Raw genomic sequence first — 16,004 nt, forward strand, 5'->3', positions numbered from 1 at the left:
ATTTTGTGAAACTTAATCAATCTTGAATAAGGAAGGTTCTCCTTATAAGTAGACAACATTTTATATTAGGGGAGACTGACTGACCCTATGAAATGGCTTGATACAGTATGTGGTCAGAATAGAATTTAAACAAGGATAGATGCTATTCAAATCTCTATCCTTATTTCAGCAAGAAGTAAAACCTCCCTTCTCCTTTATCTTGGCTTTTAGGGAATTTTCATCAATTCAGAGTTCAAAAGTATAAATAGATATTAACCCAGGTCATCATACATAAATATATTTTAAAGGTCAACATACAAATGTTACATAGTTTTAGTTTTAGATGTGATTGAGATGAACTTGGACAAATGGAGTTGGTATCACCTGTTGCCTTCCCAGTCCTCCCATTACATTTGTTCCACACTCTTCTCAACACTCACCACAAATCAACTACTTTTCTCTTCCAAATACAACACTTTAACTTTTCCCAGTGCTGTGGTTTAAAACATGAATCCAATTCCCTCCTAAAGCCTTCATCTACCCACTGTTTTACATCATGGTACCAAAATGATACTTTTTAAAGATGTGTCTTTAATGCATTCACAATTACTGGCCTATCTTAAACAAGGTCCCTTTTTCTCTCACCTTCACAGCAACGCTTTTTCTATAGCATTAGGATGGTTTTAATGATAATTTGATTCATGGTGGTCTTTGCTGCTCTACCCTGAGATGTATGTCCACAGGACCTTACCTATTAACTAAGCTTGAACTGTTCTTTAAGCACAGTATCTTGCCAAAATATTTGTCTAAAAACTGAACAACTCAACTCATTTCATATTTTTTTCTCCTGCCTACAGGCTACTATGAAAGATTAGATCAAAAGTCATTCTGTGGGTAAATTAAAACTTTTGAAATAATATTATTTTAAAATTTTAATAAAATTTATTTTTATTAATACATAATTGTTAGGGTGTGTGCTCTCAGAGCTGAGAAGATGGTGGTCAAATCTCTTAGAACTGCAGTTATAGGTGGGTGTGAAATACTTGAGGTAGGTGCTAAGAACTGAACAGGTCCTCTGGAAGGGCAGCAAGCACTCTTAATTGATAAGTCATCTCTGCATTATAGAAGTATTAGTATTGACTTATATTTAAGCTTATCAGGTTTCCAAATGTGTTTCTTTCATGAAGATAAATAAATCATTCTCAAGACATAATGAAACAGTATAATAGTTCTTTTAAAATTAAAGAGAGACTCTTACAATTGAGACAATTTCCAAGAATCCTATATTTTAGGCACCTAGCAATCTGAGAGTTCACAGAATCTAGACTTCCTCATGAAAGAACCATATGAAAAATTATTGCTATTTATAGTATTGAACTAATAAAATAATCACAGGAAAATGTGCTCTTGAATAATTAAAATGCAGCAAGATATGAGCTTAGGTCTCAAATATAAGACAATAAACATCAATGAGTATATTTATAATCTTCATTATGATATATAATTTATAATCTTATCATATATATTATATAATCAATTATATCTAAATATACATGACTAATATAGATGCTTTAACAATTCATGCTCAGAATGGGGAGAAGGCTCAGTCAGTAAATCTCTTGGCTAACAAATGTGAAATCTGTATGTGGGTCCCCAGAACTCATCTGTATTCCCTGTGGTCTGGGAGGTGACTGGCAGATCCTTGAAATTTCAGAAGCATCCCTGACCTGGCTTCCAGAGTGGAGGTGGAAGGTGTTTGAGGACTGATGTCACAGATAATCATTTAAGTTTTAATTGGGCACCCACACATGTACCTGCAGCCACACATGCACCCCAAGTAGAAGTGCACACAAAAAGAAAGTATACTCACTTCATCAGAATCAAGATAAACGAAGTGCTTCCCATTGCAACAAAATAAGAATGTATGACTTGAAAAAGTATATACAAGTAATATTTGGTTTTGCAATTGACTTTTGGGCATTCACCCAAGTGTGCTGAGTAGTTTGTGTTCTGGAAACCAGAGTCGCTGATACAACTGCAGTCATAGAATACCTAAAAGACAGTTTTGGAAATGTTATTGAATATGTTTGCAAAATGTGAAAGTGCTATAAATACATCCCATTTTATTTTTAAAAGGTTCTTCCATTTGGGCAAAAGTGTTTACAGTTTTTAAAACTTCTAAAAATCATAGTTGTTTAATAAATGAAAGACAGTATAGTACTCTGTATTTGTTTCTGAGCAAGACAATGTAATTTGCTCCTAATTCTTAATTAATTTCCAATTTCAAAATTATAATATAATTGAATAAATTAGTGTTTGAAACTCCTTATGATTTCTTCTTTCAGACAAGTTCTTTTTCATAGTTATATTCCTCTCGCTTTTGCTTTCTGTATTACATTTACTTCCTTACCTCTTTATTTAAAGATTCCTACTCTATGTCAGCCACATGCCTTTGGAAAGAATTGCCCTTGCCCAGAGAATAAAGGCAGTTGACAGTTTGAGAGGGGCAAAAATCTAAAATGACAATCACTTATACACTTGACCCACATAGGCAGTGGTAGAAGGAGGATCATGTCAAGTGAAGCAGTGCACATCTGTAATCCCAGCACTTAAGAAGCTGAGGCAGAAGGATCCTGAGTTCAGGGGTAGCCTCAACTACACAGCAGGTCACTGCCTCAAAAACAACAACAAAAAAACCATAACTGTTTATGTACCCAATGTCTATGAGATGTTGTGTAGATTGGCAGTGCGCGCATGACTGTAAGTGATTTCCATTCTTGCGAGTCAGCAAGTACTGAGGATATCTCATAGTTCACAAGGAAAGGATGTTTTGAATGAAAAGGAGATGGCATGTCATGACATTTATTGGTCATATATGAAAAGAATATTAGATTATCTGGGTAGAAGTGCTAATTTGGGGGAACGTCAAACGGACAGGTGAGAATTGGACAGTCAGATGATCATGAAGTAGGTACTGATTTTCAGGAAGTCAAAAGATTTATATCCATATACATCAACAGAAAATTATGTTTATTTAATATCTGTCTTTAGCATCTGAGGTATAAAATAATTCTCAGTGGTGACAGTTATATGTTTGTATCATAAAAAAGCTTTCAAAACCCTAAATACATTCAGCTTCCAAAAGGCAATATTCTGACTCTTGAAAATGCAGAGTTGGAAGGGAAATGATCTCAAAATAGAACTGAAGGAACAGAAAAATCTGATGGTTTCAAGCAAGATTTTGGGTGAAATTTTAATAATCTCCCAGCCTTCATAACCACAGACCATATAATAACCTATTTTTTTAAACTTTGACTAGAACTCTTAGCTCTAGAAAAATGTGATAAGTAACTATGGAATCTAATGTGCAGTTATGATCAAGGGAAGGTGGAAAATAAAATGATACTCACTATACTGTTGTTCTTATCACCACGAGATTTGCATCCCGCCAGACAAGGTGAAATGTAAGTCACTCCATTCTTCCCACAAATGGGTTCCCATTGATTTTTGTCACAACTGCAGTCCAAGTTGCAATAAGAAAGTGGGACATCTGTGTGAGAGTCCACTGGGTTCATTCTGGAGAGATATAATAGATAGACATATGTTAGAGGGAGACAGAGATGGGGGTGAAAGAAGAGGGAGGGAAAGAAAGCATAAGAAGAAGTTAGAAAGAAGAAATTGGAGGAGGAGGAAGAGATGAGGAGAGAATGGAGAATGGAACTGGAGGAAGAAATAAGTACATAGGGGAGGAAAGGAGGAAATGAAGCTAGGGGAAAGGGAGGGGAAGGGAGGGAATGGAAAGGAAGGAGAGGGAAGGGAATGAAAAGGGAAGGGAAGGGAAGGGGAGGAGAGGGGAGGGGAGGGAAGGGAAGGGAATGGAAGGGAAGGGAAGGGAAAGGAAGGGAAGGGGAGGGAAGGGAAGGGGAGGGAAGGGAAGGGAAGGGGAGGGAAAGGAAGGGAAGGGAAGGGGAGAGAAGGGAAGGGAAGGGGAGGGAAGGGAAGGGAAGGGGAGGGAAAGGAAGGGAAGGGAAGGGGAGGGAAGGGGAGAGGAGGGAAGGGAAGGGAAGGGCTAGTGCTAAGAAAACTCCAATGCTAGAGAGAATTGATGGGGACTCTGCATTTGTCTCCAGTGAGTGAGCCTTCCCAAGTTTCTAGCTACAGTTAGAAGATGATAAGAGGTCTACAGAGGAGACTCCTGGCCCTGGCCTTAGGGAAGCTGGAGTTCTAGGATACTTTACATTATGTGGTAAGAGTGAAAAAGCAAAATGTATGGTCACACCTGAGAAACCTGCATGTCTAATTCTAATGGGACAGTAGCAGGGCCAGTTCACAGAGAATGAAAATCAAGTTTGGGGTAAGGACTAGTCTCTTATACAGGCATCTGTTTAAATGAATTCTAGATAAAGGTTGTCCAGCCAGGCCTGTGAAAGGTGCCTGCATATTCTTTCATAACATAGCCAAGACTGCAATGGGGAAGACTGAAAGATTTGGGGTCTAAAACTCTAAATTTGAGTCACGAGAGTCAGTGAGGTAATAATGTACAGACATTGTTGATTGTATAAACTATATGTCTGTCCAAGGGGGACAAATGTACCCATGACCAAGTACCTATTGTACATTGCAAATACTTTTAAAATGACAAGATCATGATCTCCCAGTTTTCTTTAAAGGAGAAACGATTTCTTTGAAAGAGAAATCTCTGCTCTTGAGAGATCTCAAATAGAGATTGTTTGGAGAATTCATAAATTGTGAATCTTACTAACTAAAGTTTAATGGAAACTGCCTTGAGCCCTACTTTTCTCACACACTGTCTTCTCACTGGAGTTAAAACATCCTTCTGTTGATAAAATTATATATACAAACCCATCATAGGTCAAAGTTAGGCCAGCAAATGCTTTGTTTTCACAGAGTAGAGGGAAATATAATAGTTGGAACACATAGGACATGAAAGTGGTGAAAAATGCAAACTTGGTAATTCCAATCACAGTCAGTTTGAATCTTTTAACAATATATCCTCCAATAAACATTCCAGTTGACATAGCAGGTATGGTTATGACCCCTGGAAATAAGAGAAAAATGTAACTATGTAAGAAAGATTTCTCTGAAGTCTTTACATCTAAAATGCTACGCTTCTACTTAAGCCCATTAACTCTGTTGCTTCTATAGTAGAAATGGCTGACCAGAATGGAGATGAAAGACCATGCCCTATGTGAAGAGCAATGCCTTCCTTCCAAAATAAGGGCCTCTTTATCTGCTAACAGCAGACAGATGCTGGCATTGAATGTCTGAGGGACACCTGACTCCAGAAAATAATAATGAAAATTTATCAAGCCTTCACAATCTAAAAATCTTTTTTACTATTTTGATCATTTCATTGTTTATTTGTGTGTGTGTGTGTGTGTGTGTGTGTGTGTGTGTGTGTGTGTGTGTGTGTGTTTCTGCATCGGTGGGGCACAGATGAGTGCAGGTTTCCAGGGCCCAGATTCTGTATTGTACCACCTGTCAGGTCCAAAGGGAACTCTAATTCCCCAAAGGGGATGCCAAATATCCAGAAATGAGCTCAATCTGGATTTTAGGAAGATTTCTGCTGACTAGATAAAAGCCAGCATCCCTCAAGAACATGTGGTTTCCTCTACTAAAGGAATTGTTTCTCTCATATCACTCTCTGTGGTGCCTATTGGCATACCAAAGCTCATGATGGCCTCTAGCCTCCCTCAGTATCACAAGTACATACACACTATAGATACACACACACACACACACACACACACACACACACACATATATATATATCACTATAGCACTGTTCACCTCTTCCCATACCTTAAACTTCCTCCACCCACCTCAGATACTCATTCTCCTGATCACCCTGCTATTTTGATATATTCCCACCCAACCCCTCTGCTTCCTTCCTTCTTTTCTTTCTCTATGCTATGCCTCTGTTTCTCTCACTATGTTTTCCCTATTTTTTTACCCTCAGCCATTTTTTTACCTCTCTCATAAATAGCCCTAGCCAGGTCCAGTCTGCTGGTCATGGTTAGTCTATTTCTTTTTCTTTCTGCTCTGGACTCTTCCAGGTGCCTATGGATGTTCTTTTGCTCATGTGTACATTAAAAAATCTCCCCTTAACCATACAGTATAGTGGCCTTGTCATCAGTTTATACATCATCTACAAAACAAACTGGAAAACAGTTGTCTTACCTAACAGAAAGTTGGCCTGAGATGCTGACTGGCCGAACTGTTGCTCTATAAACTTGAACAAGTAGGTAAAGCTGCCAATAAAGCTGCTGATTTGTAGCAAAGTAAGTGCCAAGAATATAAGGAATATATGGTTGGTAAGAATGCTTTTCAGAGACTGTAGAAAACCTTGGAAAAACAATAGTGAAGAAAACATTGTAATACAACTGAAACATTCCCACATCCTAATCTTCTACTTGTTGTATATGCGGTTTAAAATTATATAAATATATAGAACAGAAAGTGAGTGCTCTGAAATCTTGCTCAAAACAGGATCATGAATGTATTTCTTTAAGAATTTCCATATTTATATTATGTATTTGATTAATTATTTTTGTCAAAACTAGCTTTTTTTTCTTTTTTTCTTTTGTGACTTGCTTTATTCAGTGGATAGTTGGCAGTTCTTCACATTCTCAGTTTTTCATACCTTTCACTACATTTACCTGTTCGCTCAAACACACACTTGGTTTTGAATTGGGTACCAGAAAATATATTGAAACATGAAACATAAATCTTGCATGTGACGTTTTCTATTGTCAGAATTTAATAATGCGATTCTTACATTAATAAAGTGATTTATTAAGTAGAAATTCAAATAATCTGTGACCATAGGAATAAGAACACTGATGTTCAAAAATTGTAAGTATGAATTTACCATGAGGATTATAACACTTTGTTCCTTGGAATGCAGCTTTTTTACACCTCCCCGGCAAATATAGCTGCATTGACGCCATCTCCCTAAAACACGTCCCCACTAATACTGTGGCACTGAAGTTACCTGCCTAAAGCACTACCTCGCCAAGCCTGACAGCACTGAAGTCACCTCCTTAGGACAAAAGAACAAGAAGCAGAGGACAATAATGAGTCCCAGGCTATGCTAACACAGGAGCATTAACAAATACACCTTTGCCTTCCAAGGGCTGGGATTTGAGCCATGTGCCACTATCCCTGGCTGGCTGGAAATTTCTTGGTATACTTTAAACATCATCATCAACAACAACCATATTGTTTGTTTATGTGTCTGTGTCCATGTATGTGGTTGTCCCTGGAGGTCAGAAAACGGCATTGGATCCCACGGAGCTTGAGTTACAGACAGTTATGAGCCTTTATAGAGGGTTCTGGGAAGAAAACTTGGGTCCTCTGCAAGTGCACCAAGGGCTCTTGCAATTGCTGAGCTGTCCCTCCAGGTCCATGGCATGCTCTTTTTAATGTCTCCATTCAGTTTCAAAACCTTGGGGGCATAGAACCCTTGCCTAGCATGCTTAAAGCTCTGAGTTAAATCCTAAGGCTAGGAATAAAAACGAAACAAAACCATGGTCTCTGTTAAGTGTAACAACTTACTCTTAAAGACCCAATCAAACTCTCTTCTCCAGTATAACCTGAGATATCCTCTATTATAAACCAAGCATCACAGTTGGCTGCAGCACAGAATTGTTCTTGGGTTGGAATTACAGAGAGGAGAAAGCAATCAAGTGTAGAAGTGAAAGAACTGAGAAGAGGAGAGAGTTGAGGCACAGCAAGGAGTTTGTCCTTTAATTCCAACGTCAACTTGAAATGGTTTCCAAGGGGTTATGTCTTTGTTACACTTACTTGTACTGTTGTTCTGAAAAAATGCCCTGACATAATCAGCTTTAAAAGGAAAGGAAGTCATAAAAGGGTTGAGGTAGCTGTTCATACAGCATCCACAGCCAGGAAGCAGGGAGGGGTGAGTAATCAGCTTGTTTCTCTTTTTTATCCGATTAAAAACCCCAGCCCTTTGAATAGTGCTGTCCACAATCAGATGGGTTCTTTGCATTTCAGTTAATCTACCTGTAGCAACATGTCCTCACACACATGCTCAGAGTCTTGTCTTCTGGATGATTCTGGATTCTATTAAATTCACAAACAACATAAACCATTTTACATTTTTTTTTCATTGGTTTAGTTTTGGTTGGTGGTATTTTTGAGACAGGTTTGCCTTGGTCTCATAGTCCAGGTTAGCCTTGAACTCATGATCCCCAGAGCCACAATAACTGGTGTCGTTTTGTTCTATTTCACCAATACAGGCTGATTAATCCTCCTTTTTTTTTTAAGTTAAAAGTTTATGTTAGATGATGGGACTCTTTACAGGACTCCAGGTGATAGTGATATGAAAGAATTGGGAGATAGAAAGAACCAGAGGGTCCAGGAGCCCCACAAGAAGACCATCAAAGCATGTGGATCTGGACGGGGGTGGGGCGGATCACAGAGGGGCATGCCTGCACAAACTACTGAACCAACTAAGATCAGTACATGCAGTAAACATAGACCCCCTGTTCAAATCTAGCCAATGGACAGCTCATTCTCCGCAGATGTGGGGAAAATGGGAACTGACTCTGACATGAACTCTGGTGCTCCCAGTTTGACCACTTCCCCTTCGTGGGGAGACCTGTGATCACTCAGAAGAAGGGGAAATAGGCTATCTAGAGGAAACCTGATAGGCTGTAATGGTGGATGTAGAGGGATGTAGGATTCCCTCCTGTAGAGGTCTAGGGGAGGGAAATGGGGAGAGAAAGGGGTGAGGAGACAGGAGACGCAAATGAGGTGATAACAGTCAGCATGTAATCTGAATAAATTATTTTTAAATGTAAATAAATAGCCTTAAATTGTAGCATTCCCATCAATATATTTCAATATACTCTGTTCTCATGTGCTACCCTTGCCCCTTCCCTCCCTATGTCTTTCTCCCCTCTTCTCTCCAATCAGAAAACTGTTGCCAAAGCCTGATTGTTGAACTACTTTTCTGTGCCTGTTAACTGAATCACCCTCAGGACAAGTGTTTCTAGGCACTGAGCCATCGCCCTGGCCTTGTTTCCTCCACTATTAAAAACCACAAATCTAATCTTATTATTTGTACCTAATCAGAAAACATGGTGGTTTGAAAGAGGTCAGCCTTTGTAGGCTCATGTTTGAATACTTGGTTTACAGTTGTTGAAAGAGGTATGCCCCCACAGGCGGACTTGAGTTTTCCAAATCTAACACCATTCCCATTGGACTCTCCCCCGCCCACCTTTCTCCCTCTCTCTCGCTCACGGTTGTGGATCAAGATGTAAGTTCTCAGTTACTATCCTCACAGAGTGCCTGGCTGCCTGCTGTAATGTACCCTGTCATGGTCGTCATGGACTCCAGCTCTCTAGAACTGTGAGTCCCCAAATTTAGCACTTCCTTTTATATGTTGCCTTGGTCATGATGTCTCATCATGGAAATATAAAAGTAACTAAGATGGGGAATACAGATTCTAAAAGGAACGTTAGAAAGAGTTAAGCAAAATTCAGTGCAGAAGAAAGCTAGATACATGGGTTGGACATATTGTTTTGATTAATATCAGGATGTTGATTGACTGTGAAATCCTTACCAGTCAGGTTGACAGGAGCTTGTTTCTCCTGTTTGGTCAAATTAGCCTTGAGATTCTTTTCTTCATCTATTTTCAGTACATGTAGAGACGCTGAGTTTTTCCTTTCCTTCTGTGATGTCTTTGGAATTTTGGGTAGAAAAAAGAAGGGTATGGAAGAAATAATAGCTAATAGTCCCATCACAATGAAATTGAGCCACCAGGCACCAACCCAACGAGCATCCTTAGGAGTTATTCGGATACTTTCTGCAATGAATGAGAATAGGACAATGTTGATAAGACTGCTGGCCTCCACAGATGAAAAAAGCAAACCATATTTCATCAATCCTAAAATACAAAATTTTTGTTAGTACTTTCTCAACTTAGAAGTAGGGATGGGTCATTTGATGGTATCTTACAATTTCTGTTGTTAGGAACAAGTCAGGTTATTATAGCTTAGCACAAAACTGACTCAATTGTAACTGGAGAATTTTCAACACCATGTATTTAACCTCAAAGATGATTCAAATACCAAGGCAGGACATGAGTAGTCATCATGATCTGAAAACATGGCACCACCTCCAGAGGTCAGGATAGCACCAGAAGGAAAGTTAACATCATTTCCAAGAAGCCAGAAGGCTCCATTTTCTCACTTCTAGTTGATGCGTATGCAGCCCTATTGATAGCAGATAAAGGAGGCACTAAGAAAGGAACACAGCAAAAACCTAAATTTAAAAGGAACCCAGAGAAGGTCCTCAGCAGAAAGCAGCTTTTTCCATTTTTCTTTTATTTGTATTTTCCTTTGCAGTGTGAAGAGGAATGACAAGTTAATGTTAGCGATCAGCTAACATTCCTGAGGATGATGAATGAAAGTCTGTTGATAATCATTAAAATAGGAAGAAATTTCTAAAGAAATACAACCTTCAAAATCTAAATTATGAATTGGTGGAAACCTGGGACAGGTCAATGCCTAGCAAGGACACAGGACCAAGAACACAAAGAAAAACTCAGACCAAATGGGTTCACTGGAGTCCTCTGCCTAGTGCCCAGCACTCAGAAAAGACCTAACTCCAATCCTTCTCAAAATCTTTCTGAGTACTCATGAGGAGATAGTCCCAGACTCACTCAATATGGGCCTGACATTAGACATAGAGTCAATACTCCTAATCACAGTAGATGTGTCATAACTTTCGTTGTGAAATTGTTGAATACAACATTACAGAAAAGAAAACACCTTTGTATACTACCAAAGAACTGTCTGGAAATAAAATTATGAAAACAGTCCCACTTTTAATGCATCAAGTGTTAACTAAGGATGCAAAAACCTATAAATATCCATTATTGAATAAGAAGAGATGCAAAAAGATCTAATTATCCATTGTGTACATCTAATTCCCAAGAATTTTAATATAATACAGAAAATTATTTCCAAATATAACAGAACATTTCTGAACTAATACCAAAAAAATCTCACTCGGCTCTGTATGAGTCTTAAAAAACAAGTATGAACTTGGAAATTAATAAGAAGAAATGGTTTAATTAATCTGCATTTTTATTGAAAACACTTGGAAGTTTGTGGGTTCTGTTGGCCTACAGTGTTGTCAACTCTATTTTAGAAATCAATCCTTTGAAGTCATTGGAGTCCTAATGGGATAGGAAATCATATTTGTTTTCAAACTGGCCATTTATATGTTAATATTGATGTCTTCCTACAATGTTTAAAGAGATTATCTGAGTAGCATTTGGTGATCAGTGAAGTGGGACTTCTTAGAGGAGCCATATCTTATATGACACTCTCGGAAATATGCTACTGGAAAGGGGGAAAGACCTCTCCCCTGGAAGATTCAGGACTGTGAGACAAAAGGGCCTTTGGAGAGACCCACAGGCAGTACTCATGTTTACTGCAAGGGTTATAAATGAGAGACCAGTAGGAAAGAAGAGAGTCAAATTATGAAAATACAAATGGTCACAAAGAAGTGTGTGTCTGGTTGTGAGCCTGGCTGCCATACTCAAGATTAATCTGAGATACCTATATGTTCATAAGTGTTATTCAGATTTGTTTAGAAGGATTATTCTGGAAACACGATGAGCGAATGAGGCTGAGGCTCTAGTCAGGTTAGTCAGGAAGGTTATGAGATGATTCCATCAATATAGTTAAGGCTAAGCTATCCATGAAGAGAATGACTATGGGAAAGAATACAAGTTTTTAGAGTGAGATCATGAGCCCAGTCTCTGCCATGTTGAGACACAAGTGTTTATTTAAACATCTAAGAATGAAAAAGTGAGCAAATAGGGTTTTTTTAAAAAGTTACTTGACTGTTTCATGAGGCAATGAAAACAGATTACAGCTGAGAAGTGGATGGGATAGGAGAAATGAGATGTCTTCTAAATTCAGATTTTTTTTCAAAGATATTTGTCTATGAAGGGAAATTAGAAAAATAGAAAACCAGATACAAAGTGGTTTGAGGATATAAAAACATCATATATGTAAAAAAAAAAAAAAAAAAGACTGCAGAGACTTGACAGCGCTTTGTGGTAATGATGAGAGTAGAAGAAGTGGAGCATAGAAGACGACCAGGGTGGAACCTGCTGAGAGACTGATGTAGCAAGATGGTGAAGATGCAGAATTAAGATCTAATACCTAAGGTAGATGGGCTGAGGGTAGATATACTTTTTACTGACTTTGAGGGGGAAGGATAACACAGGTGATATTTATTGGAAGGGGGGGCTTGAGATGGAGACAGTTCCCACACGTTGGCCAGCTTCTCTGACATAGGATGGAAAGCTTGCTTTGAGAGAAGAGGGTGGCCATAAAGATGACCTAGTAAGCACTCTCTCATCTTCTAATTGAAAGGGAGCACATGCCACACCCTCTGTTAAATACAGGGATAGCACCAAACTTAGGCCCATGCTGGAGATGCTCAACCCCTCCAGCCATCCTCCAATGCCACAGCCTCACAGCATCTTCCAGAAGCTTCAATCTGTAATTCCCGCATTTTAAAATACAATCCACCACCAAGTGAAGGTGAAGGTACAAGTGGTTTGACTGTGTAGATAGTTTGTTGTAGATCTACATCTAAAATAAGATTGTTCTAAATGCCCCATTTTATACCGACTCGCAGAAGCTTGACATAAGCAGGAGATGTAATTTATTTTGTTATAACTATGAATACATCCTTGCCATTTATAACTTATTTTTTTAAAGATTTATTTATTTATGTACATATTTATTATGAATACAGTGATCTGCCTGCATATATATACCTGCAGGCCAGAAGAGGGCATCAGATCACATTATAGATGGTTGTGAGCCACCGTGTGGTTGCTGGGAATTGAACTCAGGACCTCTGGAGGCGCAGTCAGTGCCCTTAACCTCTGAGCCATCTCTCCAGCCCTGCCACTTATAATTTCTAAAACAACAATTAAGGGAATATTGAGAGAGTTAAATCAGTAATTTGAAAGACACTCTCCTGTGGAGGAATGCTGAATGAATGTATCAACCATCAATAAAGCACTGTTTAGCCAATCAGCTGGGCACAAGGTTAGGAATTGGAAGGCGGGACTTCCTGGAGGGGAGGAGAAAGTTTGAGGGTTGGGAGAGGACTGGGAAGCTTTGACGAGGTGAGGAGAGAAAAGGCCCCAGGGTCACCATAGTGGCCAGTGCTTGGGGTATGAGTAAGTTATGAGGTTTAGAGTAGTTTGTTTAGTTTAGGGTAGATTTGTATCAGTTTAGATTTCTGCCCAGTGTAGAGCTGACAGACTAAAAGTATGCTTCAGTGTCCCTCTGTCAGTTATTGTGTAGACCAAACGGTACAAAAATAGTGTAACACTCTCATGGTCTCTTTTCTGATATTACTTACTCAGGTCTACGAATCCAACGTCTACATATAACCGAGCAGTCACAGACGACAAGACAAAGCCAAGGATTGGACCAATCATTGCTACACTATGCAGAATACCTGCAAAAATTTCAAAACCATACAGTCAGAATCCATGTGCACACAGCTCTTTCCCTAAGCCAGCAAATTTTCATTATACTCGCCCATCTACGCATCCCAGATCCATCCCCACTTCCTTACCTACCCAAATGTGTACATTCTCCTTTCTGTAAAACTCATCAATTATGGCTTTTGCTGCCTGAATGCTCTTGATAGAGGCCTTCACCAGGGCATGCTAAACCCATCATGGGCCACACTGTTAAAGAAAACTGACTCTCCGTCTTCCGGTAGCTACCAAGTGCTAATGGCCCCTTAGCCATGGATGTGCCCACCTCCTGTCTCCATGCTGAGATTTGGTTCACATTGAATTTGTAAATATGTAGTTTTTCTGCAGCAGGTTTTAAAATGTAATGTTACACAATATATTTCTCCAAATAATTTTTTCCTAGGGATCTGAATTTGCTTAGGGAGGTGGAGAGACGGCTCAGTGGTTAAAAGAAAGGGTGGTAGGGGTCTCTTCCTGAGACCTGAATTCAATTCCCAGCAGGGACATGGAAGCTCAGAGCCATCTGTAAATTGAGTTCCAGGAAATCTGAGACCCTCTTCTGCCCTTCTTAGGAACTTTATACATGTGGGACACAGACATAAATGCAGGCAAAAAAAAAAAATCTATAGACAGAAAATACAAATAAATAAATGTATAAAATAATTTAAAAGAATTAACTTTACAAAGCTACCATTTCAAACTTAGACCCAGAGAAAGTAGGCACTGAATTTGATACACTCCGTACTTTACCTAAGTACATGGAAGAGTGTCCTTCTTCTGCAAAGTCGTCAATGTAGGAAATTCCGAGCGGCACAATTGGTGTCTCCCCTATCCCGCGAAGCATGTTCCCCATCAAGACATAAATCCACATGGATGACTTGGATTCCTTTTCACAACCTGTATAGACAAAAATTATGTTTTATTTTAAACGTCAATTATAGCACTGATACCAGAAATTCTACAAAATTAGACTGATAATTGTTCCTGGAATGTTGTAGCACTCAGTTGTTTTTGCTTTCTTGTTTTAATTTTAAGTGATTTTTACTCAGTCTGTAACGTATGAAGAAAAAAAAATACACAATGGGGAAAAAAGAAAAAAAATACAGAAAGCAAACATAATCTGAAATCTCCCTACACAAAGAAAATTATTTAATGTTTGCTATTCGTTTTCCATATTTGGTATACATATAATATACAGATTTCTTATACACAATGTAAAATTAAATATCCAGTTTGTAAATATCACCTTCACAGCTAGTGCTGTGCTAAAGCAACCCTGTTTATTTTCTCTTTGTTGTATATTGTGTCAGGATTTTATAATGTCGTGAGGAATAACCATGCCAGAACATATATAGTTCTTTCATTTTTATTTTATATTTATGAATGTGCACCATATGTAAGCAGTACCCTCCAAGACCAGAAGAGAGTGCTGGACCTCCTAGAACTGAGTTGTAACTGATTGGGAGATGCCATGTGGCTGCTGGGAATTGAACCAGGGCATTTAACTGCTGAGCATTCTTTCCAGGTCCTAATTTTATATTTATAGTTGTAGTTCTTTTCTCACAAACAGATGTCATGACTGTAATTATAAATAAGCCTTTAAGTATATTACTTATTGTTTTCTTAAGGTTGATCAATAACAGTAGAATAACAAGGAATTAAGTAAAATTCTTTTAATAAATGTTAAAAAAAATAACTTCCAAAAACAGTGATAAATTTATACACTCTCAACAATACAAAAACTTAAAAGAATTTTCTCATTTATTTTACTTTTAATCTTCCCATGTCTGATGTAAGTAGAACGAGCTAGAATGTTAATCTGTATTTTCTTATTAGAATAGTTTTTTTTTAATCTTCAGTTGCAGCAACTATTTCTATTTTTAAAAAGCACCCCTCCTTTGTTTGCTTAAGTTGTTTGGTGAGACAGGTTGGCCTCAAAGGCACAATCCTTCTGCTTCAACCCCTGTCTGCTGGAATTTCAGATACACACACACAGCCAATTCTTATACCTTTATTTTACCCGCAAATGTTCTTCCCCAACTTCTGACTGAAATAATCCTTAGCCATTTCTAAAGACCCTTTCTGTATCACATGTTCACACTATGATTATGTCTGCACATTGAGATCAAATGTGTTATTGCTCTTAATAAATTTTGTACTTATAAGTCTTACAAAAATTTGTGTAGCTATATCATACATACAAAGTTTCAAATATGATTCGCTGTTACTGCTATTTCTTACCTTTCCTCACTATCCCAGGGGAGGTCTCGGTGAATGACGCAGTTTGGTTGACCAAACACATCAATGTGGAGTTTTCTAGAGAGTTGATGTCATTTTCTGTTGAGTACCTGTAACTGTAAGGACACCGCTAGACTTAACATTTTATTTATCTACCAAGAACTTTCACTTTCCACCGAAACTATTAGTTGTACCTTTCTCTTCTCAGTGCTAATGA

The 16,004-nt window shown here is 38.4% G+C and overlaps 1 protein-coding gene across 1 annotated transcript in view; it reads right to left on the bottom strand.

Annotated features, from left to right (window-relative positions):
• SLCO1B3 (solute carrier organic anion transporter family member 1B3) overlaps window positions 1-16,004 on the bottom strand; it is a gene marked incomplete at its 3' end in the record, with an annotated part of 69,705 nt that overhangs the window by 14,673 nt on the left and 39,028 nt on the right. The window contains exons 6-13 of the mRNA XM_084766252.1: window positions 15,791-15,903; window positions 14,300-14,446; window positions 13,426-13,524; window positions 9,590-9,832; window positions 6,181-6,345; window positions 4,843-5,038; window positions 3,390-3,555; window positions 1,850-2,031 (exon numbers count right to left, since the gene is read on the bottom strand). Of these exons, the coding sequence (XP_084622378.1) occupies window positions 1,850-2,031; window positions 3,390-3,555; window positions 4,843-5,038; window positions 6,181-6,345; window positions 9,590-9,832; window positions 13,426-13,524; window positions 14,300-14,446; window positions 15,791-15,903 (1,311 nt within the window). The remainder of the gene's footprint in view (window positions 1-1,849; window positions 2,032-3,389; window positions 3,556-4,842; window positions 5,039-6,180; window positions 6,346-9,589; window positions 9,833-13,425; window positions 13,525-14,299; window positions 14,447-15,790; window positions 15,904-16,004) is intronic.

The sequence above is a fragment of the Acomys minous genome (assembly GCF_964271855.1).
Source record: "Acomys minous genome assembly, chromosome: 17".
NCBI classification, from domain to species: domain Eukaryota; kingdom Metazoa; phylum Chordata; class Mammalia; order Rodentia; family Muridae; genus Acomys; species Acomys minous.